At 39.8% G+C, this 26,509-nt stretch overlaps 1 protein-coding gene across 2 annotated transcripts in view; it reads left to right on the plus strand.

Annotated features, from left to right (window-relative positions):
* The first annotated feature begins 1,220 nt into the window (after nucleotides 1-1,220).
* atp6v1c1a (ATPase H+ transporting V1 subunit C1a) overlaps nucleotides 1,221-26,509 on the plus strand; it is a 91,836-nt gene continuing 66,547 nt past the window's right edge. Inside the window, exons 1-4 of one of the 2 annotated variants that reach the window (XM_059972153.1) lie at nucleotides 1,221-1,373; nucleotides 14,539-14,712; nucleotides 17,953-18,020; nucleotides 25,263-25,348. In XM_059972153.1, the coding sequence (XP_059828136.1) occupies nucleotides 14,581-14,712; nucleotides 17,953-18,020; nucleotides 25,263-25,348 (286 nt within the window). In that variant the 5' untranslated portion in view covers nucleotides 1,221-1,373; nucleotides 14,539-14,580. The remainder of the gene's footprint in view (nucleotides 1,374-14,538; nucleotides 14,713-17,952; nucleotides 18,021-25,262; nucleotides 25,349-26,509) is intronic. The other variant, XM_059972159.1, reaches the window with a different exon arrangement.

The raw sequence follows: 26,509 nt of genomic DNA on the forward strand, positions 1-26,509 counted from the left end.
GAGCTCCCCCCCCCACCTTTCCTCTTTTGCAGTGATTATATGTCTACTCTATAGGCACGTACAGACAGGGTTATTTGGTGTTATTTTATGTCTGCCTGGTAGACTATGCTCTGTATTATGCTTTGTTATAATTTGGTGTTACATTTCATGTATAACACTGAAGGTATGTATACATGGTTCATATATTGGATTTGTTTACCTATTCAGTTGTTTTTTTTTCTCTCATTTGAAAAAGGTCCGTTACCATCTGCTAGCTGCGAGCCCCCTCAGTCTCTTCATCCCAGGCCTGCACCATACCCACACCTCCGTGGCACACCACCTTTTGTCCCTTATTTGGGAACGAGAAAGTTGGCAACCCAAGCCACTGGCGGCCCAGAATTTAACTTACCTTGGGACATCTGAAGGGTTGTGAATCTGTGGAACTCATTGCCACTGACAGCTGTAGAGGCCAAGCCATTGGGCATATTTGACAGGTTTTTTGATTAGTAAGGGTGTCAAAGCTTGCAGAAGAAGACAGGGAAATGGGTTTGAGAGGTATAATAAATCAGCCACGATGGAATGGTGGAGCTGACTCAATGGACCAAATGGCCTAATTTTGCACCTATGTCTTGTGGTCTAAAGACACTGCAGAGACGGAACACGAGAGATACTGGGAAACTTGAAAGGCTTGGGTAGAATAGACGTGGAGAGGATGTTTCCTATAGTGGGGGAGTATTTTGTAGGACCAGTGGGCACATCCCCAGAAAGCACGGACGTCCCTTTAGAACAGAGATGAGGAATTAAGCCAGAGGGAGGTGAGTGTGGAATTAATTGCCACAGGCGGTTGCGGAGGCCAAGTCATTGGGTATATTTAAAGCCCAGGTTGATCGGCTCTTGATGAGTCAGGGCGTCAAAGGTTACTGGGAGAAGGCAGGAGAATGGGGTTGAGAGGAATAATAAATCAACCATGATGGAATGGCGGAGCAGACTCAATGGGCCGAATAGCCTACTTATTGTCTAAAGCTCACGCAGCCTCTCAGCCTCTGACTGGAGTTGCGCCGCTCGAGGGAAGCGGGCGATGTGAACACGAGAGGCGGCGCGTAGCCGAGAGCGGAAGCGGTGGCGGCGGCGTGTGCGCAGGCGTCGCAAGCTCAGCTGACTGACTGGAGTTGCGCCGCTCGAGGGAAGAGGGCGATGTGAACGCGAGAGGCGGCGCGTAGCCGAGAGCGGAAGCGGTGGTGGCGGCCGCGGCCGCGGCGGCGGCGTGTGCGCAGGCGTCGCAAGCTCAGCTGACTGACTGGAGTTGCGCCGCTCGAGGGAAGCGGGCGATGTGAAGGCGAGAGCGGCGCAGCCACGGCATCGCAGGAGACCCCCTCTTCCACCGAGCTGCTTCGGTAAAGTCTCGGCCTCGGCTCCGCTCTGCTCCCAGGCCGCCGAACGTTTGGGGGGCGTCGGTTGTCTTGTGTGGTGGCATTTGCGTTGGCTGTCATTTAAGTGCCGGGGTGAATGATGCAGGAGTAAGGCCCGAAGGAGAGAGGTGAACCTTCACCTCCTCATCTCTCATAGTTTCCCTACATTTTGCTGCCAGTTAGACGGCATGGTTAGGCGATTGAGGCTCTTCTTCATTGGCTTTGAAATCTTCAGGAGGGTGGTGCTGTGTTAATTTTTCCAATGTAAAGGTCGGTGACAGTTTGTACAGCCCCCTCCCCCCGAAAAGCAAACACTAAGGTTTAGGGAAGTGCAATAATCCATTAAGCAATCGCCCAATAAATCCGCTTTCCTTACTTGGGGGAGAAATGGAGCTGTTTGTCACGAGTGCTTGAGTATTTAAGATACATTCGTCTTTTTTGGTTGGTGGGACGCTCTAAGTTTGTAAAACGTGTGCACTATACACTGGACTTGTCATGCATAGTATCCCTTTTGGGTGATTTTTGCCAATTCTTGTCAGATTGGAGTTTTTCAAGAAGTGTTATTCAATATATTTTGAGAAGTCAGGTGGACCATATTCCCAGTCTACTTTTAGAAATCTTACCAAACAGCTGTGGCTTTTAATGGTGCTAGTTGTACTGACTGCAAGTGTTTTGTTTGGCATATAGTGTGTATCAGGAAGATTTTTTTCATGAAGGGTATCAGAATCTGGCTTATTGTCGTTGACATAAAGTGGAATGTTTTCTTTTGCCTTTACAATACAAGCACATCAAATGATTATAAGCTACATTAAAATAGTGTAAAAGAGGAAGATCAAATTGGTGTTCGGGAGTTCATAGCTCATTGAGAAATCTGCTAAAAGGGAAAGAAACTATTCCTAAAACTGAACATCGGTCTTCAGGCTCCTGTACCACCTCCCTGATAATACTGATGAGAAGAGGGCATGTCCCAGGTGCTGTGGGTCTTAAATGATGGATGCCTTTTTGAGGCACCACTTTTGGAATGTGTCCTCTGGGAAGGCTCGTGGAGCTGGTCTAGTCTACAATCCTCTGAAGCCTCTTAAGATTCTGTGTATTGCCAGACTGTGATGCAGCTAGTCTGAAGACTCTATGGGACATCTATAGACATTTACCAGACTCTTTGGTGACATGCTGTACCAAATTTCCTCAGTCCTCGTGAAGTATAGCACTGGTGTGCCTTTGTGATTGCATTTAATATGGTGGACCCAGGATAGATCCTGTGAGACATTGATGCCCAGGGGGTTGAAAATGTTTACCCTTTGCACTGCTGGCCCCTCAAAATGACTATTTGTGTGTGTTTTGCCAACATCCCCTTCCTGAAATCTATAATCAATTCTTTTGGTCTTCCTGATGTTAAGTATTGCAACGCATTCAGCAAGTTTATCTGTTTTGCTCTTGTACTGTTCAGAAATCTGATGGTGGAGGGGAAGGAACTGTTTTTGAATTGTTGAATGTTGGTCTTCAGACTTGTGTACCTCTTCCCTGATGGTATTGAGGGGAAGAGGGAATGTCTGGATGGTGAAGGTCCTTCATGTTGGATGCTGCCTTGTAAAGCCATCCTTGGTCTACATCCCATTGCAACCTCTGTGATTCTTTGCATTGGAGCCTCTATATCAGATTTTGATGCAACCAATTAGGATGCTCTCCATCATACATCTATTGGAATTTGCTTGAGTTTTTGGTGACCTACCAACTGTCCTAAAACTAGTGAAGTAGAAGCACTGGTGTGCTGCCTTCATGATTGCATCAATATGTTGAGCCCAAAACACATGCAAAAGTAACACTTGACATAAGTTATTGAACTTTGAGCTTGACAATCCAAGGTTTGGTCATAGCACAAAATAGTTTTTTTAAGATAACAACTTATTCAGCCGTGAAATAATTAGCACTAGAACTGGGACAACTGACCTGGCTTTCAGATACTACTCTAATAGCTGTTGATTTGGGAAACTGGACTTGATGTGTTGGAGATTGGCATTTATGATGATTTCCATGTTGGAGTCATTTATTTACTTTCTTAATCCCAAACCCAAATGTTCATTGTAACTTACAATTTTTGTAGAGGCTTTAAACCCTATGTCTTGCTGCTTAACATCACAAGTAGGGTTATGTAGAAGTGTCTCGGCCTGAAGCATTAACTGTTTATTCATTTCCCTAGATGCTGCTTGACCTCCTGAGTTCCTCCAGTATTTTTTTGTGTGTTGCTTTGGACTTCCAGCACCTGCAGACTTTTTCATTTTTATCACAAGTAAATTTGTCTTCTGATCTTGTAAAAGCACGTTCATGTATATGTACTTTATCTCTGTGTAGTGGAGAAGGTTGCAGTATTATGATGCCCTTTCAATTCTGGCATAATCAAAGGAACTTGTTTTTCATTGTAGGTACTTCAACTGAACCTTTTGGCCAATTTTTGAGGTTTCAATTCAGCTTTTCTTTGACAATGTCTATTCAAAAAAAATCATTCATTCAAATTATTTTTGCTAATGGATTGTAAGCCCAATATTAGTAATGTGATCACTCAGGTATACTGTTCTCATTGTCAGTTGGTGGGTACTCGGGTGGTTCTAGAGGCTGATCTGGGATTCACATGTTGTGGTGCGGTATTGGCAAGAGTAAATGGTGGCCATGGTTAGTGGTTGGGTCCTTTAGTTGTTCAGTCTCTCCTTTCACACCTGTCACTTGTTCCCTGGTACAGCAGAGGACGTACTCGTGTTGAGCATCTCCTTCCTGAACAGATTTCCTCCAGGTGTATCTACTGAGTGTAATGGCTTCCTAGTTTTTAGATGGAATGTCGAATTTATTGCCATTAATTTTGATGTTATCTTTGAAGCATTTCCTTTGCCTATGAGGAAAATATAGCATTGTTAATTTGTGGTATTTGAAATTCCTGAACACCCTTGCTTGTTGCTTTTACATCATTGTGTATTTTGTGTAAAACAAAAAAAATTAATCATATTTTGCTTTATTGTATCCTTTTTAAAGGGCAAGTATAAAAGCAGTAAATATGTCTTTGAACTTTAAATGGAATTAAGCTGGGTTTTAACATGGACCTGCATGGATTAAGTAATTGTTTTGGATATCCATGATGTTCAAGGAAAAGAATTTGTTCAAATTATTTTCGTAAATTTGTCTTTTGCAGTAGAAATAACTATCTACTCTGGCTTCTTTGAGTTCAAAATTAAACATTTGATTTCACTGGTCATGCAGTTAGGCTTGCATAGACTCCTAATAAGATTTTTAAAAGGGGGGGTTGTTTTTATTTTGTTGTCATACTATATTTTAATTAACTTAGTGCAGTTAGAAAATGATTACTGCATACAATTATCAGAGCTTCAAAATTATATACGTTTTCTTAAATGGGTTAGCTTAGGAGGCTTATGAGTAACTTGACGGCAAAAATGAAAACGGAAATAGAAAGCTAAGGTAGGTGGGGAAGTTGCTGTCAGCCTTGTGTATTTCAAGAAGTGAAAATTCAGATTTCATTTATTGTGTAATATAATTTGTTATAATTTGTTAGGATTTTTGAAATTAGTTTTTCCAAGTGTTCTGGAGTTGGTACAGAATTTTAAGAATCTTTTCCATTTTTGGTAGAATGAGCAAAGAGTGTCATCAGAAGTGATTTTTCTCAGCTGTTGCTTGAGAGACAATTTAAAATTAGGATTTTTTTTGTAAATGTTTGGATTTTCTTTTACCCTGGCATTTCCAAAGCATTTAAAGGAACTGATTCTAACAGAGCTGCAAGTTTTGCCATGCTGTAATCTAAGTTATGACTGATGACTGTTGGTGAACTTTTCTTGTAATCACTTGGCCACAACAGAATCTACCCAACATCTACACTTGTATTCCTCCTTGGAGTCCCTACAGACTTTTTTCCCCATTTTTGTCTGCATATCAAAGTCATTTGTTAGACTCCGTCGGTCTAGCTGCCAATTTAGTTACATTGAATTCCAGATCTTCCTTTGCCAGCTGAGCAATCAGGGATGATGTTAAATTCATAGATGAAAATGTCTGATGCCTAGTTCTCCCTGTAATTATTAGTTGTAACTTTAAAATAACCTAGGGTAATTTAATAGATCTGTAACTTCAAACAGATGATTCTGAAGATAAATCTCAGAGGCCAGATTGTTCACTTGTAGTGAAGATCCTAAGTTGCTTCTCCAAATTGATAAGTAACATGGATATGAAATAGATTGTGACGCTATTCAAAAAAAGAACAAAGTACTCTCATTGTGAAACAATTCAGAATCGGGTTTATTATCACTGACATGTTGTGAAAGTCGTTTTTGTGGCAAATACATAAAATGGGTTACAGATGCATGCAGATACAGATATATGTAATTTTATAGATAAATGCATAGCTACTTTGATATATTATTATACACAATGGTTGTCTATCGATACAGGAAGCCTGTACGGGAGAGCTTTCAAAGTGGAAAAGCCATTGTACTGAGGCAGTTCCACTCTCTGGACCTCAGAAGTCTGGGTCCAGTGGTACAAACAAGTGTCACAAACTGGGATCTTCCTTGCCTGCAGAGGATGACCATGTCATTTTTTGTGCCTCTCCATGCATTTTGCTCTTCATGGAGATGTGCAGTACCGCCTTCCTGGCTGTTGGATCTCACTGTAGATCTCATCTGCCCTGTCCACTGGAGCTGACTTTGCATGCGACAGGTGTGTCCCTATCTCACCAGGGAATGGTGCCTGCCTCCAAGTGTTGTACATACACGCATATACATACGCCTGAACTGGAGGGGTACTAATATCCTAGAAGGAAAGTTTGCTAATGTTGCGTGAGGAGAGGGGGGTGGCAATGGTTAAAGGGAATCAGAGTGCCACACCAGGTACTGGAGAGGTTGTGGCGAAAGATGTTGTTAAGACCTCTGACAGTCAGGAATCAAAAGGTTGAGCACAGGTCCGGAGCTGTGTATATTTCAATGCAAGAAATATTGTAGGAAAGGCAGATAAGCTTGGGGCATGAATCAACACATGGAAATATATTGTAGCCATTAGTAGTTGCAGGAGAGGCAGGGCTGGCAGCTCATTATTCCATGGCCCTGCTGTTTTAGACACAACAGTAGGAGTGATTAAAGGGAAGGGGGTCGCATTACTAGTCAGGGAAATTGTCAAGGCAGGGTTCAGTCAGGATAGACTGGAGAACCCATCTAGTGAAACTTTGAGAGGATCTGAGAAGTAAAGGTGTAACCATATTAATGGGGCCATATTACAGACTACCCAACAGTCTGCGGGATTTAAAGAAACAAATTTGTGGAGAGATCATGAACTGTTGCACGAGACATAGGTCATTATAGCAGGTGATTTTAACTATCCACATAGACTAGGACTCCCTCACTGTAAAAGTTTGTCTAATATGTTCAGTAAAGTTTCCTAAATCAGTGCGTGGAACTCCCAAAGAGGGTGCGATAAGTGATCTGCTATTAGGGACTGAGACAGGGCAAGTGACAGGAGTTTGTGTAGGGGAACATTTTGCATCTGCTGATCATAATGCCATTAGTTTCAAAGTAAATATGGAAAAAATAGGTCTGATCGGCAGGTTGAAATTCTAAATTGGAGGGAAGGCCAATTTTGATGTATCAGAAAGGATCTGGCAAGTGTGAATTGGGACAGGCTGTTTTCTGGCAAAGGTATACTAGAGAAGTGGGAAGTCTTCAAAAGTGAAATTTTGAATACAAAGCTTGTACATGCCTGTCAGAATGAAAAGCAAGGACACCAGGCTTAGGGAACCATGGTTTTCGAGATTTATTGGGGCCCTCGTTAAGAGGAAGAAGGAGGTGCCTAGCAGGTATAGGCAGGTAGGAACAAATGAGGTACTTGAGTACGAGAAAGAAGTCAGGAGGGCTAAAAGAAGGCATGAGGTGGCCCTAGTAGACAAAGTAAAGGAGAATCCAAAGGACTTCTACAGATATATTAAGAGCAAAAGGATTGCAAGGGACAAATTTAATCTTTTGGAAGATCAGAATGGTAATCTATGCATGGAGCTAAAAGAGATGGGTGAGATCTTAAACATTTGTTTTGCAACTGTATCAACTCAAGATGGACACAGTCTATAGAAATGAGGCAAAGCAGGTGTGTTCCTACACAGATTACAGAGAAGGTGGTGTTTGTTGTCTTGAGGCAAATTAGGGTGGATAAATCCCCAGGGACTGACAAGGTGTTCTCTTGAACCCCGTGGGAGGCAAATACAGAAATTGCAGGGGTCGAAGCAGAGATATTTAAATCACCCTTAGTGACAGGTGAGGTACTGGAGGATTGGATCATTTTGATCCTCTGTTTAAGAAAGGCTCACTGGCCTATAATTTCCTGGTTTATTTTTAGAGCCTAACATCAGTAGTGGGAAAGTTATTGAGGGTATTAAAAGGGACAGGATACGAGTATTTGGATAGACATGGACTGATTACGGCTAGTCAGCATGGCTTTGTATAGTAGGTCATGTCTAACCAATTTTAAAAGTTTGGTGCTGGGTCTGTTGTGCTTTTTTTTAATCAATGATATAGATGCTGATCCAGTTAACCACATCATCAAATTCATGGATAACACCAAGATTAGGGGTGTTGCGGACAGCGAGGAAGATTGTCAGAGCTTGCAGCAGGATCTGGACCAGATGGAAAAATAGTGTAAGGAATTTAATGCAGAAAAGCGCAAACTGTTGTACTTTGGTAAGACCAACCAGGATAGGACTTTCACAGCGAATGGTAGGGCACTGAGGAGTGCAGTCAAACAAAGGGATCTGGGAATACAGGTCCATAATTCATAAGAAGTGGCGTACAGATAGGGTCATAAAGAAAACTTTTGCCACTTTGACCTTCATAAGTCAAAGTATTGAGTACTAGAGATGAGATGTTATGTTAAACTTGTTTAAGACATTGGTGAGACCTAATTTGGAGTATTGTGTGTTGTTTTTGTCACCTATCTACAGGAAAAATGTAAATAAGGTTGAAAGAGTACAGAGAAAATTGGATAGTTGGGGTATGGAAGACTATGGTCTGGGTGCAGGACAATGAGAGGAAGGTTAAATGTTTTGGTAAACATTAGATGGGCTGAATGGCCTGTTTGTGCTGTATTTTTCTATTACTCTATGCATATACACATACACACATGTGCATATATATATTTTTTTCACCATGGCAAGAGTGAGCATAACACCAAGACACGTGCTGGTCATCCTGCATCAGCAAGGTCTTTTCCAAACAGAAATTCTGTGGCACACAGGAGCTTCAAGCTGTCCTCTTCTGAAGAAGCACAAAGAAGTGGGCAAGGTTGATGATGATAAATGCAGTGGTTGGCCATGGAAACTGGATGCTTCAGACGAGAGATGCGTAAAACTGATACCCTTCTAAATCAAAGTCCAGCATTGCTATCAGCTCTGAGTTCACAGGAATCAAAGTACACCCCTCTACAGAAGTCTTCTCAAGATGTGTTCTTCATGGAAGAGCTGCTGCTAAAAAGCTATTCCTCTGAAGTGGAAACAGAGCCAAAAGACTCATCTATGCACACAAACACAGGGATTTGGGTGTTGAACAATGGCAGCAAATATTGCGGACTGCCAAGTCAAAATGTTAAATTTTTGGCTCAAAGGCAGTTTGTAGAAGAGCTGGAGACTGCTACATAGATGAGTGTCTGCAGCCAATATTGAAGCACGGCAGAGATTTCCTAGGGATGCATTTGTGCAAATGGAGTTGGTGATCTGGTTAGAATTGATGGAATCCTCAATGCTGAGAAGTACAAGCAGATTCTCGTCCATCATTCAATACCATGAGGGAAGTGTGTTATCAGTCCCATCTTTATTCTGCTGCAGGATAATGACCCCAAACATGGAATGGCCTCCACAAAGCATTGATCTCAGTATCATGGAGGCCGTCTGGGTATACCTGGAGAGACAGAAGCAGCAAGACAGCCAAAGAATGCAGGATTGTGGCAAGTTCTCCAAGATGCTTAGAACAACCTACCAGCTATTATTTTAAACTGCATGAAAATGTACCTAAAAGTCTGTGTCTCATTTAAATAGACGTACAAACTGGATCCTGGTTAATTGGGTCAGTCACTTATTTGGGATAAATCTTGAAGAAGAAAAAAAGAAAAAATAGACTGTGTTGTGATCAAAGTTGCTGGAGAGAAGTACTGTTAGACATTTAGTAGTGTCTTTATCTGACAAAATGAGGCACAGCAGGCATCCTAAGGAAACTCAAAGTGCACTGCAGATACTGTGGTCAGAACAAGATGTACAAAAAAGCTGGATGAACTCAGCAGGTTGGGCAGCAGGTCCTGACGAAGGGTTTTGACCCGAAACGTTGACTGCATCTTTCAACAGATGCTGCCCGACCTGCTGAGTTCATCCAGCCTTTTTGTACGTCTTAGGCATCCTAAGGAAACCTTTTTGGAGGAAGAGGTCTGCTTGACCTCTGCAATGCTACATGACATTTTATGTGCCAAAGATCAAAGGACAATTCCATATTTACAATGCATTCACAATGTTTCCTTTGAACTATACAAGCTTTACACCTTCTGCTTCACACCCACACCACAGATGGCTAAATGCAGTTTTATCAGCTTTGTCTGGTCTTCCCATTAACTTTGATTCACAGCTTTTTAGGAACCCATTGTTCAGAGCTGCTGTTTAAATTTAACCTACAGACTACATTCAGATTTGAAGATGGGTGGCTGGTTAATTAGACCATATGACATAGGAGCAGAATAAGGCCATTCAACCGGTTGAGTTTGCTCTGCCATTCTATCATGACTGATCCCACTCAATCCCATACACTTGCTGCCTTGCCTTATCTTTTGATGCCCTGACTGATCAGGAAACGACTGACTTCCACCTTAAATGCACCCACAGAGTCGGTCTCCACTGCAGTCTGTGGCAGAGCATTCCACGCATTCACAACTCTAAGGCTAAAAAAGGTTCCCCTTTATCTCTGTTCTAAAAGGTTGCCCATCAGTTTTGAGGCTGTGCCCTCTATTTCTGGATACCCCCATGAAAAACATCCTCTGTACCACCTTATCTGGTCCTTTCAACATTTGGCAGGTTTCAATGAAATCTCTCCCCCCCCCGCATTATTTTAAAATCCAGTGAATACGGGCCCAAAGGTGCCAAATGCTCCTCATATGTTAACCCCTTCATTCCCGGAATCATCCTCGTGAACCTCCCCTGGACTCTGTCCAATGACAACACATCCTTTGAGATATGGGGCCCAAACTGTTGACAATACTCCATGTGGAGCCTGACAAGTGTCTTATAAAGCCTCAGCATTATCTCCTTTTTAATAGTCTATTCCCCGTGAAATAAATGCCAACATTGCATTTGCAGACTTGACCTGTAAATTAGCCTTCTGGGAGTCTTGCATAAGGGCTCCCAAATCTCTTTGCACCTCCGATGTTTTCATCTTGTTTGCACCTCTGATGTTTGAATTTTCTCCCCATTTAGATAATAGTCTGTGTTATTGTTCCATTTATCAAAATGCATTCTTATACATTTCCCGACAGCGTATTCCATCTCTACTTTTTTGCCGATTCTTCCAATTTGTCCAGGTCCTGCTGCAATTGTATTGCTTCCTCAGCACTACCTACCTCTCCATCTATCTTTGTATCATCTGAAAACTTTGCCACAAAGCCATCAATTCCTCTGTCTAAAGTCCTCTATCCATGCCAATATCTGTCCTGTAACGCCATAGAATTTTATCTTGTAAAGCATCCTTGTATGTGGCACCTAATTAAGTGCCTTCTGAAAATCCACTGCCTATACTTTGTCCACCCTGCTTATTTCTGCCTCCAAGAACTCTAACAGATTTGTTAGGCAAGATTTCCCTTTACAGAAACCACGCTGACTTTGGCTTATTTTAACATAAGTCTCCAAGTATCACGAAGCTTCTTCCTTAATAATAGACTGCAACACTTTCCCAACCACTCAGGTTTGGATAACTGGCCTATAAATTTGTTTCTTTTGTGTTCCTCCCCTCTTAAAGAGTGGAGTGACATTTGCAATTTTCCAGTCCTCCGGGACCATGCCAGAATAAAGTGATTCTTGAAAGATCATGACTAATGCATCCACTATCTCTTCAGCAGCATCCCTCAGGACTCTGGAATGTAGTTTGTGTGGCCCAGGTGACTTAATCACCTTAAGACCTTTGAGTTTTCCTAGCATGTTTTCCTTTGTAAAAGAAATGGCACTCACTCCTGCTTGCTGACACTCATGCACCTCTGGCACACTGCTAGTGTCTTCCATAATGAAGACTGATGCAAAGACCTCATTAAGTTTCTCCGTCATTTCTTTGTCCCCCAATACTACCACACCAGCATCATTTTCCAGTGATCCAATATCAACTCACCTCTTTTGCTCTTTATATAACTGGAAGAAATTTTTTAGTATCTTGCTTTATGTTATTGGCTAGTCTGCCCTCATATTTCATCTTTTCCCCTTTTGTAGCTTTTTTAGTTGCCTTTTGTTGGATTTTAAAAGCTTCCCAAACACCCATTTTCTCACATTTTTTTTGGCTACCCTTTCCTCGGCTTTTGCGCTGTCTTTAACTTCCCTTGACAGCCACAGTTGCTTACCCCTGCCATTTGAGAATTACTTCTGTGGGACAAATCTATACTGTGCCTTGTGAACTATTCCCAGAAACTTCAGCCATCTCTGCTCTGCTGTCATCCCTGCCAGTATCCTCTTCAATCCACCTGGGCAAGCTCCCCTCTAATGCCCCTCTAATTCCCTTTACACCATTGTGATACTGATACATGTCTTGTGCTTCTCCCTCAAAATTGCAGGATGAATTCAATCATATTATGATCACAGTATCCTAAGGGTTCCTTTGCATTAAGCTCCCTAATAAAATCTGGGTTATTACACAACACCCAATTTAAGATGGCCTTTCCTGGAGTGCGCTTAAGCACAAGCTGCTCTCAAAAGGCCATCTCACAGATATTCAACAAATTCCTCTCTTGCAATCCAACACCAACCTGATTTTCCCAATTCCCTTGCATATTGAAGTCCTTCTTTACAATTGTGACATTACTGTTAATACATGCCTTTTCTAGCTCCTTTTGCAATCTCAACCCCACACCTTGGCTACTGTTTGGAGGCCTGCATATGATTTCCATAATGGTATTTTTTTAAACCCTTGCTGTTTCTTAACTCCACCCACAAAGATTCAACATTCTCTGACCCTATGTCACCTTTTTCTAAAGAAGTAATTCCATCTCTTACCAACAGAGCCATACGACCGCCTGTGCTTTTCTGCCTGTCCTTTCGATACAAAGTTTGTTAAGCTCCCAACTATGGCTACTTTTCAGCCATGACTGTAATGCCCACAGTGTCATACCAATCAGTCTGTAATTGTACCATGAGTTCGTCCATCTCATTCCAATTGCTACGCGCATTTAAATACAGCATCTTCAGTCCTATATTCTTTACCCTTTTGAATTTTGCCTGTGTGGTACAATTTAACTCTGTCTGCATTTGTACCCAATCATTGGCTTGTCATGAGTTGTTGAAGTTATTTGCCCAAAAATCATTAACAGACGGGATTCCCTTTGTTTATTTGGGACACAATGCTGTTTAATTAGGACAGTAGACTGTTGCCAGACAGTTTCTAGCTAGCATCAGTTGTGCACATTGTGTGGCTATTAGACACTACACCATGCTTAGAACAAACAATTTCTAAATAGTATCATTTGTGTGCGTTTTGTGCTGACAAGCAGTAATCTTTGTCACTGACAATTGGAGAGAAATAATCAGCAAGTCAATTCAAAATTGTTTTGTTGAAGGGTTTCAGCCGGAAACGTCAACTATCTATTCTTTTCCATAGATGCTGCCTGGCCTGCTGAGTTCCTCCAGCATTTTGTGTGTGTTGCCTTGGATTTCCAGCATCTACAGATTTTCTCATGTTTCAAAGCTGTTTGCTCACTGTGGTTTCTAGTATTCAGGCTTGCACACAGCAGAAACAGCCAGGAGTGAAAATGATACAATTTCACTACTTCAAGTTAGGAACTACAAAGAATATGAAAGTATTGATGATCATCTTGAATGTTACAATGCAAATGAAGATTTGGAGGATTTAATAATCGCAAGCATTGTTTGAAGGCAGTCCATGATTTGCACTAGGTGTCTGCTTATTTTGCTGATTTACAGTCAATCAAAAGGATACTGCAGCGTGTTGGTTGTCCATTGTTTCTAAAAATGACAGTGAAAACTATGCAGGAGAGTTTTTAAAGTGGAAAAAGCCATTGCACTAGGAAATTTCCATTCTCTCTGCCTTGGAAGTCTGGGTCCAGTGATACAAGTGGTCATCACAAGTTGGGTTCTTGGTTGCAGTGGATAACCATAACTGCTTGTGTCTTATGCCCTTTGCTCCTCATGAAGCAATGCGGAACTGCCTTTTTGGCCGTTGGATCTCAATGTAGGTCTCATCCATCCTGTTTTCTAGAGCTGACTTCACATGCTAGGATAGGCATGTCCCTATTTCACCCAGCTATGAGGCCCATCAGCTGAGTTGGCCTGCTTGTCGAAGCAGTGTACTGGGGATGTGGCCGCTGTCGCATGTGAACAGCTACTTGGAGCCACTAATACACAATTTTATAGCATTATAGTCGCATTTTGCTGCTCTAATTGATTCTGTGTTTCATCTGAATAGATGTCTTTTTTTTAAAAAATGTTTTCAACTATTTCCATGAAACCTGGGCTAATTGAGACAGCCGCTTTCTTGAGCCAAAATGTACTGTTCCTGATGTGTGCCAGTTAACCAGAATCTGCTGTATTATAACAAGTATGAGGGGGGAGAGAGTCTGAGGATTAGGCTGAAAATCTTTCAGCAGAATGGTTAGAAATAATGCTCAGATGTGAAAAAGATAGAGAGTTAAGAAAAACAGAAATGGTGTTGGGGTGGAAGATGAGAGAAATTAAACAAGAGTGAAAGTGCTAACTGAAAAGAGGTGATAATACTCCCAACACTTTATAATATTTCCAGAATCTTGTGTAATTTGCTTTTGAATGAAAGAGCAATTTTAAATTTGTGACTAGAGACATAATTCTAGGTATTGATGCATGAGGTAAAACCTTGAATTCCTATTGCTCTAATTAAGTTTTATCATCTTATTTCAGTATCTCAATCATTTACTTTGCAAGCCATTTACTTATTTGAGGATGACAGAATTTTGGTTAATATCTGCTCCTGGAGAAAAAACGTGTCAACAGACATGGGACAAGTTAAATGTTGCAACTACGAGGAGCAATAATCTTTCTACCAACTTCAAGTTTACAATTCCAGATTTGAAGGTACGTAACAGCTGAGATAAAATTGTATAAGTTCTCAATCCTGCTCCTTCATCTGTTGTTTTTTTTTGAAGCAATGAAACCAATATCTTTCTCTCTCAAAAAGAATTGAATTAATGTAGTTTCTCTGAATATTTAAGTTCCAGAAAGAAACTGATAAAACCAATACAAAGTATATTGAATAGATCCTATTGAGTGAGAATTTTCACATTAACATTAAAGGAGAAATTTGGTTGTGCACTACTGTGTGATCCAAGGTGAATGTAAATGAACAGAAAGCAAAGTTGAAACATTGCACTAAAATTTTACCTGTACTTTGTTATGTTTGTTATTAGCAAAGAAGAATGAGATTTTTCAAGTTTAAGGTTTTTTGTCATTCAACCATACATGTTTATACAGCTAAACGAAACATCGTTCCCCTGGGGCTAAGGTGCAAAACACAGCACACAGTCACAGCATGTACAATTATGATTCAGTGCATACAGTCTCAAAAGAATATTAGCATATGTCCCTGAGTGGCATGACCTGAAGTTTGACAGGTTGACATTATGTGGGAGAATCGTGTTTATGTAGGACAATATCCTGTTACTGGCACTATTATTATAGAACCTCAAACTGATTAGTACTTGTAATTTACATTAGGAACTGAAGACTGGTTTTCATTTGAATGAATGCCTGTGACTGTCACATTAATCCTATAACTCCTGAATCCCTAGCAGTAACAATGAAAGTACCTGAAGAGCAAATGAGGATGGTCAATAAATATTGCCCTTCCCTATAGTTTGTATAATAGGGATGCCATTTTAGCAATGTATTACAGCACCAGCAATCAGTGATCCAGGTTCAATTCCTGCCACTGTTTAAGGAGCTTGTATATTCTCCCTGTTGGTTTCCTCTATATGCTCTGGTTTCCTCCCCATTTCCAAAGATGTTAGGGTTCGTAAGTTGTAGGCATGCTGAGTTGGTGCTGAATGCATAGCGACACTTGTGGGCTCCCCTAGCATATTTGTAGCATAAATGCAATTGTTTTGATGTACAAGTAACAAAGGTAATCTTTAATCCTTTTACCTCACTGATCACTACATCACAAACTGTTGACGAGACCCAAAGATGAAACTGTTCATTTCCCTTTTGTTACTCTTGTTTTCCTTTCCAGAAGAAGTGAGAATATTCTTTGGCATTCAACAGATCATCTACCATTTCCATGATCTTGCTCTGTACTGCTCTCTTTTGCCTTGCCCCTTCCCCTACCTTTTTGTAATTTGATCTCCATCAGAAACTTTTCCTCAACTACCACCCCACCATTTTCCAGTGTATTATAAAATTTGCAGCTGTTTAACTTTTCCAAAACTACTATAATATTGTTGATGTGAATTGTTAACTGCTTTTCAGTAATACAAAAATAAATGTCCTCTGAAATGCAAAGTTTTACATAACCTGAATGATTCTGGACAATATTTGAACATTAATTTTGTAATAGCAAAATGTTTTCCTTCAGTTTTGTGACACTCTATACATGTTTATTGTGACTAAGGTGGGCAATTTTAGTTATTGTATTGAAAAAAGATTGCCTCCAAACCTGTCATTTTCATGAATGGCAGTATAAGGTTTCATGAGCTTGCATGAAAACTATTGCTCCACAAGAAATATCTTGTTTAATGAATTTGAGAATTTTGGAGAAACAAAGTTTAGATTTACTTCATAAGAGGGGAAAACATTCAAGCCCTGTCACAAAGTGTCAAGCATCATTCATTGATTAAAGTTTAGTCTGGATTTTCCACTTCTCCTGAGATGGTTTTCCGGAGGTCGTACCTGGACCTCTTGTAACTTTCTAGGTCGCCTGACTTGAATGCCTTTGATCTGGCCCTTAGCAGATTGTGGATTGCATGGTTCATCCAATGCTCCTTGTTAGGGAAGACTTTGAATGATTTACATTCTCGTCTACAACTGTTTTTATAAAGTCCATGACGACTATGGTGTATTCATTCAGATCCACAGATGAGTCCTTGAACACGGCACAGTCCACTGACTCAAAACCAACCCTGTGGCCACTCCTCTACCTCCTTTGACCACCTCTTTGTTGTCCTAATCTCTGGAGCCTTGCTCTTTAGCTCTGTCTGTATGCAGGTAGGAGAAGGACAGCCAAGTGATCACATTTCCTGAAATGTGGTCTGGGCATAGAAAGTTAGCCATTACTTATCTTAGTATAACAGTGATTATGGTGTGTTGGGACCCTGGAGCTGCAGGTTATATGCTGATGGTAATTGGGCAGGGATTTCTTTCAAGCAGGCCTTGCTGATGTCCCCAACAATGATTTGAAATCAAAGTTGGGGACTATGAACATAAAGGAGCCTCGGGACTCTCACCACCAGTTTCCGGAATGGTTATTACCCCTTAGCCACCAGGCCATAGAGCCAAAGGGGATAGCTTCACTTGCCCCTTCATTGAAATGTTCCCGTAGCGTCTGTACTCACTTTCAAGGATTCTTCATTTCATGTTTTTGATATTTAATGCTTATTACATTATTATAATTTCTTTGTGTTTACACAGTTTGTCTGATTGAAAGCCTAGTTGGTGTGGAATTTCATTGATTTATATTATGGTTATTATTCCAGTATCGATTCATTGAACATGTCAGCAAGAAAAAGAATCTTGGGGTTGTATAAGGTGATATATATGTACCTTGATAATAAATTTACTTTGAACTTTGTTTAGATTTCTATAATTTTGTTTTTGATGTTATTAAACCAATGTTGAAATGATTTCAAATAAGGATAATTATGCTATATATGTGTGTGTGTATGTGTGTGTGTATATATATGTATGTATAACGAATTAATATTAAAACGGAACGGTAAAGCAATACACACCAAGTGCTGGAGGAACTCAGTAAGTCAGGCAGCGTCAATGAAGGGGAATAAGCAGTCAATGTTTCAGGCCAAGCCCCTTCTTCAGGGCCATTTGGAGAATTGTAAGTGCATTTTGTAAAATTATTCATTTTTAGATTCCACATTTTTATCCTTCACCTTGGTAATTTTAGGCTTGGTTCGACTGTACATTTAAATCATTAAATGTATTTTGTGGAAATTTTTGGCATTTTGTGGAAGAAAAATATATAAATGCTCAAAGCTACAAAAAACACAGTTATCTTTGAAGCTATTGATTGTTTGGGATCTTAATTTCAATCTGCTGTCACATAATTTTGTTCTGCTTTTAATATGGGATTTTCTTTCCCCTTAATAGGTTGGAACGTTGGATGTTTTGGTGGGATTATCTGATGAGCTCGCCAAGTTGGACTCCTTTGTTGAGAGGTAAGTTTGTTAAATAGTCATATTTCTAAAGATAAATTATATTACTTCTGACAGTTCCATTATGAAAGATTCCAATTTTTAAAAGTGATCAATTAAATTACATGTGGAGATAATCTAGTAACTGGTTGCTGTTTACAGTTCACATTGGATTGTGGCTATGTGAATTGAACCCATCAGAAACCATCTGTGTCAGTTTCAGATTGGGTATTAAAAAATGCTGATCTGTGTTAGGGCATGCATGCTGGCCTGTCTCTTGATGAAGTCACAGTAGGTTCAGGTAGATTATAGATAGGTTAAATGACTGGACAAAGAACTAGCAAATTTGGCATAATGTGGGAAAATCCAAAATTGTCCATTTTGACAAGGAAAAAAATCAAAGGAGCAGAATTTTGACCCAGATCATTGACAATTCATCTCCACCCCCTACTAACAGATGCTGCTTGGTCCGCTGAGTTCCTCCAACTGATTGCTTGTCCGTATTCCAGCACCTGAAGTCTCTTGTGTCTCCAAAAGATGAAAGGAAATTATTATCAAAATGATGAGATATAGTAGAGTTCTGAAATGCAGAAAAGGTTAGTTGAATTTCCAAATGACTAGTGCATGAATCGGTGAGATTGGTGGGTTTGGTGTTCAGTGATTGGCAGGTCCTTGTGGTCACTGTTGAGGATGAAGGCCTGGAAGTCAATTTGGAAGTCTAGAAGTCAAGGCTCTGCTGGGAAGTCAGACCACTGTCTGTTAATGATTCCACTGGAGGCCGAAGAAGACAGCCTGTCCTGGGGTTAGAGGCCTGTGTATGTGGGTGGCTGGGTGAGAGGAACAGGGCTTGTTTTGCTGTTGCTCTGTTCCTTGTGTTCTGTTTTGTTCTGTTCCAAATTGTCCTACTGAGCACTAAGAGTCTGCTTATGTTGGCATCGGAATGTGTGGTGACCCTTGTGGGCTGCCTCCAGCACATTCTCGGGTATGTTGGTTGTTAATTCGAATGGCATATTTCACAGCATGTTTCAATGTGTGAGTGACAAACTTGAATCTTGATCAAACTTGAGGTGCCAAGTGGCCTTTGAGTCACTGTGACTTTGGCTTCAAGTTCAGTTCGAGAGATTTAAGTACATAGTTTCAGGTTAATGCTCATTTGTCAATATTTAGGCTGTGAAGTATAAGACGAACAGAATTAGGCCTTTTGGCCCATTGAGTCTGCTCCACCATTCCAATTATGATCTTCCAACCATGGTTCAGTGATGCCCACAATATAACACCCACCAATTTTTAACTCTGCTGCAAGATCATACCTTATTTCTTATGCTGTGTGCATTCAAGTATAACACCTTTAGTCCTGTATTTGCCACCCTTTTCAATTTTGTCTCCGTGTTTCCTGAAGTTAAACTCTTATCCCTTTAAACTTTTTAATCTTATTCTTTATTCTGGAGACTTCTGTAAACCTTCCTGCACTCTTTGTTTTATTTTATCCATACTTTTCCAAGCTGTTGAACTGACCTGCTCCCCCATACTGTTTAGTTTAAAGCCCTATCCTAGTTAAAGCCTAGTTATGTTTCGCTAGGGCCATGGTCCCAACATGTTTCAGATGGCGCTTGATCTTATTAACCTTGTGCCAATTTATGCATGGCTCATAACAATCCAGAGACTATTACCTTTTGCATTTTAATTTAGTCACTAGCTGCAAAAGTTCCCTCAGCAGAACTGCTTTTATTTTTACTACGTCATTTTAGATAATGAAAGATACAATATTAAATTCTTTGTACTATTTTGAAGTTCAAAATAAATTTATTATTGTGTGTATAGTATTATGGAAAAGTCTTGGGGACCTTATTATTTTATGTGGTTTTCGATTGTATGGCCTCCATAGAGACTGGATTTCAACATCAGCGAGGCTGTTTGGAATTACCTGGAGAGACAGAAGCAAGCGAGACAGCCGTATTCTGTGGGGGGGGGGGGGGGGGGGGGAACTATGGTGGCAAATTCTCCAAGATGCTTGGAGTAGCCTACCAGCTGATTTTGGTGCACTGTTGTGCAGTTTTATAAGAAAGGGAATTGATGTAGTTTTAAAGGTAAAGGGTGGTCACACCAAATATGGATTTAGTTTTTTTTTACCATTTACTGTTCTTTATAGTAATTCTTTGATATTTGGAAACTTTTCATTTTTTTTAAGCATCTTGGTTTGACAAAATTTTTTACATTTGTCATTGCACAGTATTGTATGTGTGCATAATGTGTTTCCTTTTGTACAGTTCAAGTAAAAGACTTGTCTGAATGTTCTACGTTCTGAATTTTGTCTCATTCCAATTTGTCCAATATTTTAAACTTGTCACATTTTATTATTTTAACTGGTGTACAGCATTTCTTTTTTCAAAGCGTTATAGATATCAAAGTGAGAAAAATCTTTAATGGAATCAGATGTAAAAGATTTTCTTTGATCACAAAATAAAATTAAGATCACCTCCCTGTCAGATTCCAGTCACTTCTCTGAAAGTCAATTGCCTTCAATCTAATGACTGAGATTAAATAAATCTACCAACATGGTGATGAAGCAAAGGGTATATTTTTGATTAACAAGTATAGTTATTTTAAGGATATACACAACTTTGATAACAGATATCAATAGTAATTAGACTATCAACTAATGGTATTTATTCCAAAAACTGTTACATCATGAGTTGGCGATGAAAACAAATTGAATATCAAAAATACAGGTTCAGCCAAATTTCCCACACTAACTTTAATTCTTTGGCTCAAAGCAGTACCGCATTTTTGTAATCAAGAATTAAGTTCAGTGATAATTCTTAATGGGAAGGAGATAAGGTTCAAGGAACATTTCAGAGTTAGATTTTTCATATGTACTTTGAAAAACACAGTGAAATGAGCCGATTGTGTTAACAACCAAAACACCCAAGGATGTACTGGAGGCAGCCTGCAAGTGTAGCACACATTCTCGCACCAACATAGCATGCTTACAATGCTCTGCAGAACGACATGCAGTGAACCAAGCCACAAAGCATCAACAGCAAAATGAGCCCCATTCCTCCCTCTCACCCACATGTAAACACAGTCCTCTAACTCAAGGATGGGTCGTCACCTTTGGCCTCCAGCAAACTCATGGATTCGCAAAGAGTGGGCCTCAACGTCACCATTATTTTAAAACTCATAGCCTGTCATATATTCCACTAATGCCAATTGAAATTGACTATGGTAGTTTTGTTAATGTATCTCAATGCAAAATTATTCAGCAAACAAAATTATACTGAAAATTCCAATCTGAAAATTTTGCACCAATAAACATTCATCACTAACTTTTGCATAAATCTGTAAACATTTTTTCACTGCATAGTCAGTTTTTCCCCCAATTACATTCCACTTAAAAATGGGTAACTTCAAAAACCTATATCTGAAAATATTATTTCAGAGAGAAAAGTAATTCTACAGAGTAACTCCCAAGGAATTAGACTGTTTTGATTACAATACAAATTCTACAGTTTTAATTTCAGCAGTAATTTTAAATTCAGTATTTTTTAAATGCTCACCTTGAAGGGTTAGCAGAGCACCCTCCTTAAAATGGGCTTGCCGTAGAAATCCTTTCATCTTGTTTACAATACCACCACAGTCCAATGATAGAGTCTATGCAGAACCAAGCTTCATTACTGTCCTAACATTTTGTTCAGTTTTTCTTGCCTCCAAACTGTGTCCTGTGTGTTCAAAGTATATTATCAAAGTACAAACAGTATATGTCACCATATCCTACCCTGAGTTTAATTTTCTTACAGGCATTCACAGTAGAACAGAGAAATAAGTAGCATCAATGAAAAACTACACACTGACTGTCAAACAACCAATGTTGAAAAGAAAGCAATCTGTGTAAATACAAATGTATTATAATAAATAAGAAAATAAATAATACTGAGGACATGAATTATAGAGACCTTGAATGAACGTGAGTTCATAACATTGTGGAATCACTAAAGTAAAGTCAGGTTGTGAGTGTGGAGTTCAAAGTAAATATATTATCGAAGTATGTGTATGTCACCATATACTGCCCTGAGATTCATTTTCTTGTAAATATTCAAATTAAATACAAAGAAACTCAGAATCAATGAAGAGCTGTACACAAAACAGACTAACAATCGATGTGCAAAAGACATCAAATTAAACATATAAAATTTAAAGAAAAGAGATAAGTACAGTGGATTCCAGTTAATTGGGACACATTGGGACCAGTACATTTTAGCTCAATTAAGTGACTGTACTAATTATCTAAAGTTTCATGGAGATATTTAAAAAGGTATTTTTTAAAAAAAGACGAGCTACTGTTTAACTGAGTAACAAATTAAGCATTTAAATGAAATAGAATAAATTAGGGTTTAGTAACATCACCTATATTACTACAGTTCTATAAAAATGTACATTAGTTAATAATGGTTGCTGACACAGGAATTCATCGAATGTATGCTGACAGAATACTTAATTGGTAAACTATCCATTCTTAGCCCCTTAAAACATTGAGGTTTAACACTTTTCCCAATAACAAACAATTATTTTTATCAGTTTCTGATGTGCAAATTTGAACAACACAACATTTATTAGATCCATTGCGTTCTTTGAACATGATAGTGTAGCATGTTTTGTAGCCTGGTACATCAGCATTGTAGATAACATTTGCAAAAAGAGTTTTCAAACAAGCTGAGGCCTTTTGTAGGTTTCCATGATTCCGCACTTACAGTATCAGCACTACTTTTCTCACCCTGTGCTTTCTTGAATTTAATGTGTCTATATTTCCATGAAGATAATCATCTGTTGCTTTAAAATCTTTGAACCAGCTTCTTAGCTAGCCCCTCAGACTTGTTTTTTTTAAACATTGGTCCACTGACACACCTTGTCTAGTTACAATGGAAAACCATTGATTTTTCAACATCTGGATCTTTAACTTCATGCTTTCACTTTTGGGATGCTTGCTTAATGCCCATTCTTCTTGAGCATCCAATTGTAGATTTCAATAACCAATCATCTCTGCCAGCTGAGGAGGGGTGTTAGGTGGATGGCTTTTTATTTGGTTAATGAGGGTAATATTTTTTTAAAAAGTCAAAGTAAAAGAAACCTAAATGATGAAAAAAGACTGATTTTTGAATAGGCGTCTGTTGGCCCAAATGAATAACATAACACAATCACCTGCTACTCTTGTCTCTAAGCATGGTGTAGTGTCCAACTGCCACACAAGTTCATGTGATTGACTATCTCCTCTCCCAATTAAGTGGCATAGTGTCCCAAATAAATGAAGGCAATTCTGGCTATTTTCTTGATTTGGTTTTGTTATTTGAGTTCTCCCAAATAATTGGCTGCCCCAATTAACCAATGCCTTAATTAACTGGACTGAAAACGAGTTGTAGAGTCCGTGAAAATGAGCCCATAGATTGTGGAATGAGTTCAGTGTTGAGGTGAGTGAAGTTTGTGTCTTAATGGGCAATGGTGACCCCCTGTCGTTTATCTTATGAGGTCTGGGCTACCTACAACAGGTGTTTCAAGACACTTAAAAGATAACTCAATGCTGAATCTATACAATTCTCAATTCCCAGAGGTAAAAGTAAACTATTATGTTTCCATTTGTAGGTAGGCACTTAGGTGCTTGGCTGTGCTGGCCAGGTCATCATGTTCACATGCCTGCTATCAGATTTCTGAAATAATGCCCAGGGCCTCATTAGAGAAGAGGGAGGATTGGGGGGGGGGGGGGGGGGGTGGTGGGATCAGCTTGTGCTTTATGTCCCTTTTGAGAAAATGCAAGAACACCATTGACTGTTGGGATTTTCTGCTTTATAGCTACTCCATGTGAAGAGATAAATTTAGGATGGTATTGAGTACTTTGTACACTTTGTCCATGCTTTGTCAATGCAGAGGTCCTGCAACTACCTACCCGTCTGCCCTTTCAGGCAGTTCGGGGGGGGGGGGGGTCGGCATGGTGGCATAGCTTTTATTGAAATGCTTTGAAGCACCTGTGCTTAGTAATCAGGGTTCGATTCCTGCTGTTGTTTAAATGGGGTTTATATGTTCTCCCCATGACTCCATGGGTTTCTTCCGGATGCACCATTTTCCTTCCACATTCCAAAGATGTACTGTTAGGGTTAGTAGATTGTGGGTATGCTATGTGGCAATAAGCTTGCCCCAGTATAATCATCACCAATTTGATGCTTACAATGCATCACGGTATGCTTTGATGTACGTGTGATAAATAAAACTACTCTTATAATTCATGTCCCATCTGAAAGATTCTTCAGTTGCCGTGTCAGCTTCACTGTCACTTGAGAACCCTCAGAACCCAGTAGAGGCAGGTTATGCTCGATTCCAAGGAAATTCAAAGAAGATGCTGATTTGTGAGAAGATATGAGTGTCAATGGAATTCCCTTGACTGTTCCCTTTTTGGGGCACCATTATTGAGTGATGTTGGGTATTCTTGCTCATCAACTCTCAAAATAACCACATCTTTAGGCTTATTTATTGTTTCTGATCAGTTGGTCTTCAGAATGTCTCTTCTAACTCCTCCATCCTCTGCTATTCCTATAGTTGGCAGCATATCTAGAACCAACAAATATTCTCCAGCCTGAAGTGTATTGCTTTCCACATATCCTGACCTGCTAAATGCTTTTAGTATTCTCTATTTTTATTTCAGTTTTCTAGTATCTGCAGGTTTTTGATTTTTCAGTCTTGGAAAGGACCTGAGTGTACTGGTTCAATTTTTTTTTTGCAACTCTGAACATTCCATGTCATTTCCTGATGCACTAATTACCAGGTTATTGAATTCAGTTTTGGAGACATTCTACTCTTGGCCTTGTTCTCTGTCTCATGGTAATTTTTTTAAAATTTAAGGATATAGTGCGGGACAGATCCTCCAATCTTTTGAACTGCACCGCTTAGTAACCCACTAATTAAGCACAGGATAATTTACAATGACAAATGAACCTACTAACCAAAGCATCTTTAGACTATTGGAGGAAGCTGGAGCACCTGGAGGAAACCCACATGCATATGGGAAGGAATGTATAAACTTAGAGGATGCTGGTATTGGACACCAAACCCCAAGCTGTAATAGCATTATGCTACCCACTACAGCATTGTGGTGTCGAGCACAATTATGCGTTCATGTACTCAATGTTTTAGTAGGTTGTGCTGTAGCAGAGGACAGTACATGTTGCGTTTGCCCTAATGTATTGTTTAAACCCATAACCCATGATCTGTTTAATGTTTCAGTGTTGTGAAGAAGGTGGCCCAGTACATGGCTGATGTGTTGGAAGACAGTAGGGACAAAGTGCAAGAGAACCTTTTGGCCAGTGGAGGTAAACGGAAAACTCTTGAATCACAGTGGAATTTTGCACTGTTAATCCGGCTTTCAGTTACATTCCTGCTTTCTTTTGAATAGGTTGTAGGAATTGAATTTCACCTATGTTCATGCATGAGTGAATATTGTATCTTTGAGACCAATGTATCAAATGCTGGAATTTCATGATCAGTCCAGTTTGTATTTTATTTGCTGGAAACAATGATACCGAGCAACCATTATGTAGTTAAGATGCAGTAACAGAGCAGACATTTACTGGATGTTGATCAGTTATCGTGCATTGGAGCAAGGGCAAGCTTTCCTATCAAGACATTGGAGAGGCAATAATGGGGGACATCATTGTTCACTTCAAAGAAACCATCAGTATGCCAGAAATTTGTGGAGTGTCAAGGGGCAGAAGTGAGTGTAGTGTTTTTACTAAGGAGAAGGTGTTTTACTTGGGAAGCTGACATGTCTAAATGTAGGTAAGTCACCTGGACCACCAGGGTTTTGAAAGTGGTTGCTGAAGGAATTGTGGAGACATCTTTAAAGAAATTACTGGATTCTGGAATGGTTCCAGAGGACTGAAAAATAGCAAATGTTACACCTGTTTTAAGTAGGGAGGGTAGTAAAAGACAGGAAATTATAGGCCAATTAGCTTGACTTCAGTGGATGGTAAGATGTTGGAGTCCATTATTAAGGATGAGTTTTTGGGGGATTTGGAGGCACACGATAAAGTAGGTTGAAGTCAGTATGGTTTTCTTCAAGAGAAATCTTGCCTCACTAATCAGTTGGAATTCTTTGACGAACTAACAGGCAGGATAGACAAAGGGCGGTCAGTATATGCTGTTTACTTTGATTTTTCAGAAACCCTTTAAGGTACCATACATGAGGTTGCTTAATAAGACAGAAGTCCATGGTATTACAGGAAAAATACTAGTATGGACAGAAGATTGGCTGACTGGCAGGAGGCAAAGAGTTGGAATAAAGGGGGTCTTTTCTGTTTGGCTGCTAGTGATTAGTGGTGCTCTTCAGGGCCTGTGTTGGGACTGCTTCTTTTCACATTATATTTCATTGACTTAGATGATGGTTTTATGGCTAAGTTTGCAAATGACACAAAGATATGTGGAGGAGCAGGTAGTGGTGAAAAAGCAGATAGTTTGCAGAAGGATTGATTAGG

This window comes from Hypanus sabinus, chromosome 1 (assembly GCF_030144855.1).
Source record: "Hypanus sabinus isolate sHypSab1 chromosome 1, sHypSab1.hap1, whole genome shotgun sequence".
Classification (NCBI taxonomy): Eukaryota; Metazoa; Chordata; class Chondrichthyes; order Myliobatiformes; family Dasyatidae; genus Hypanus; species Hypanus sabinus.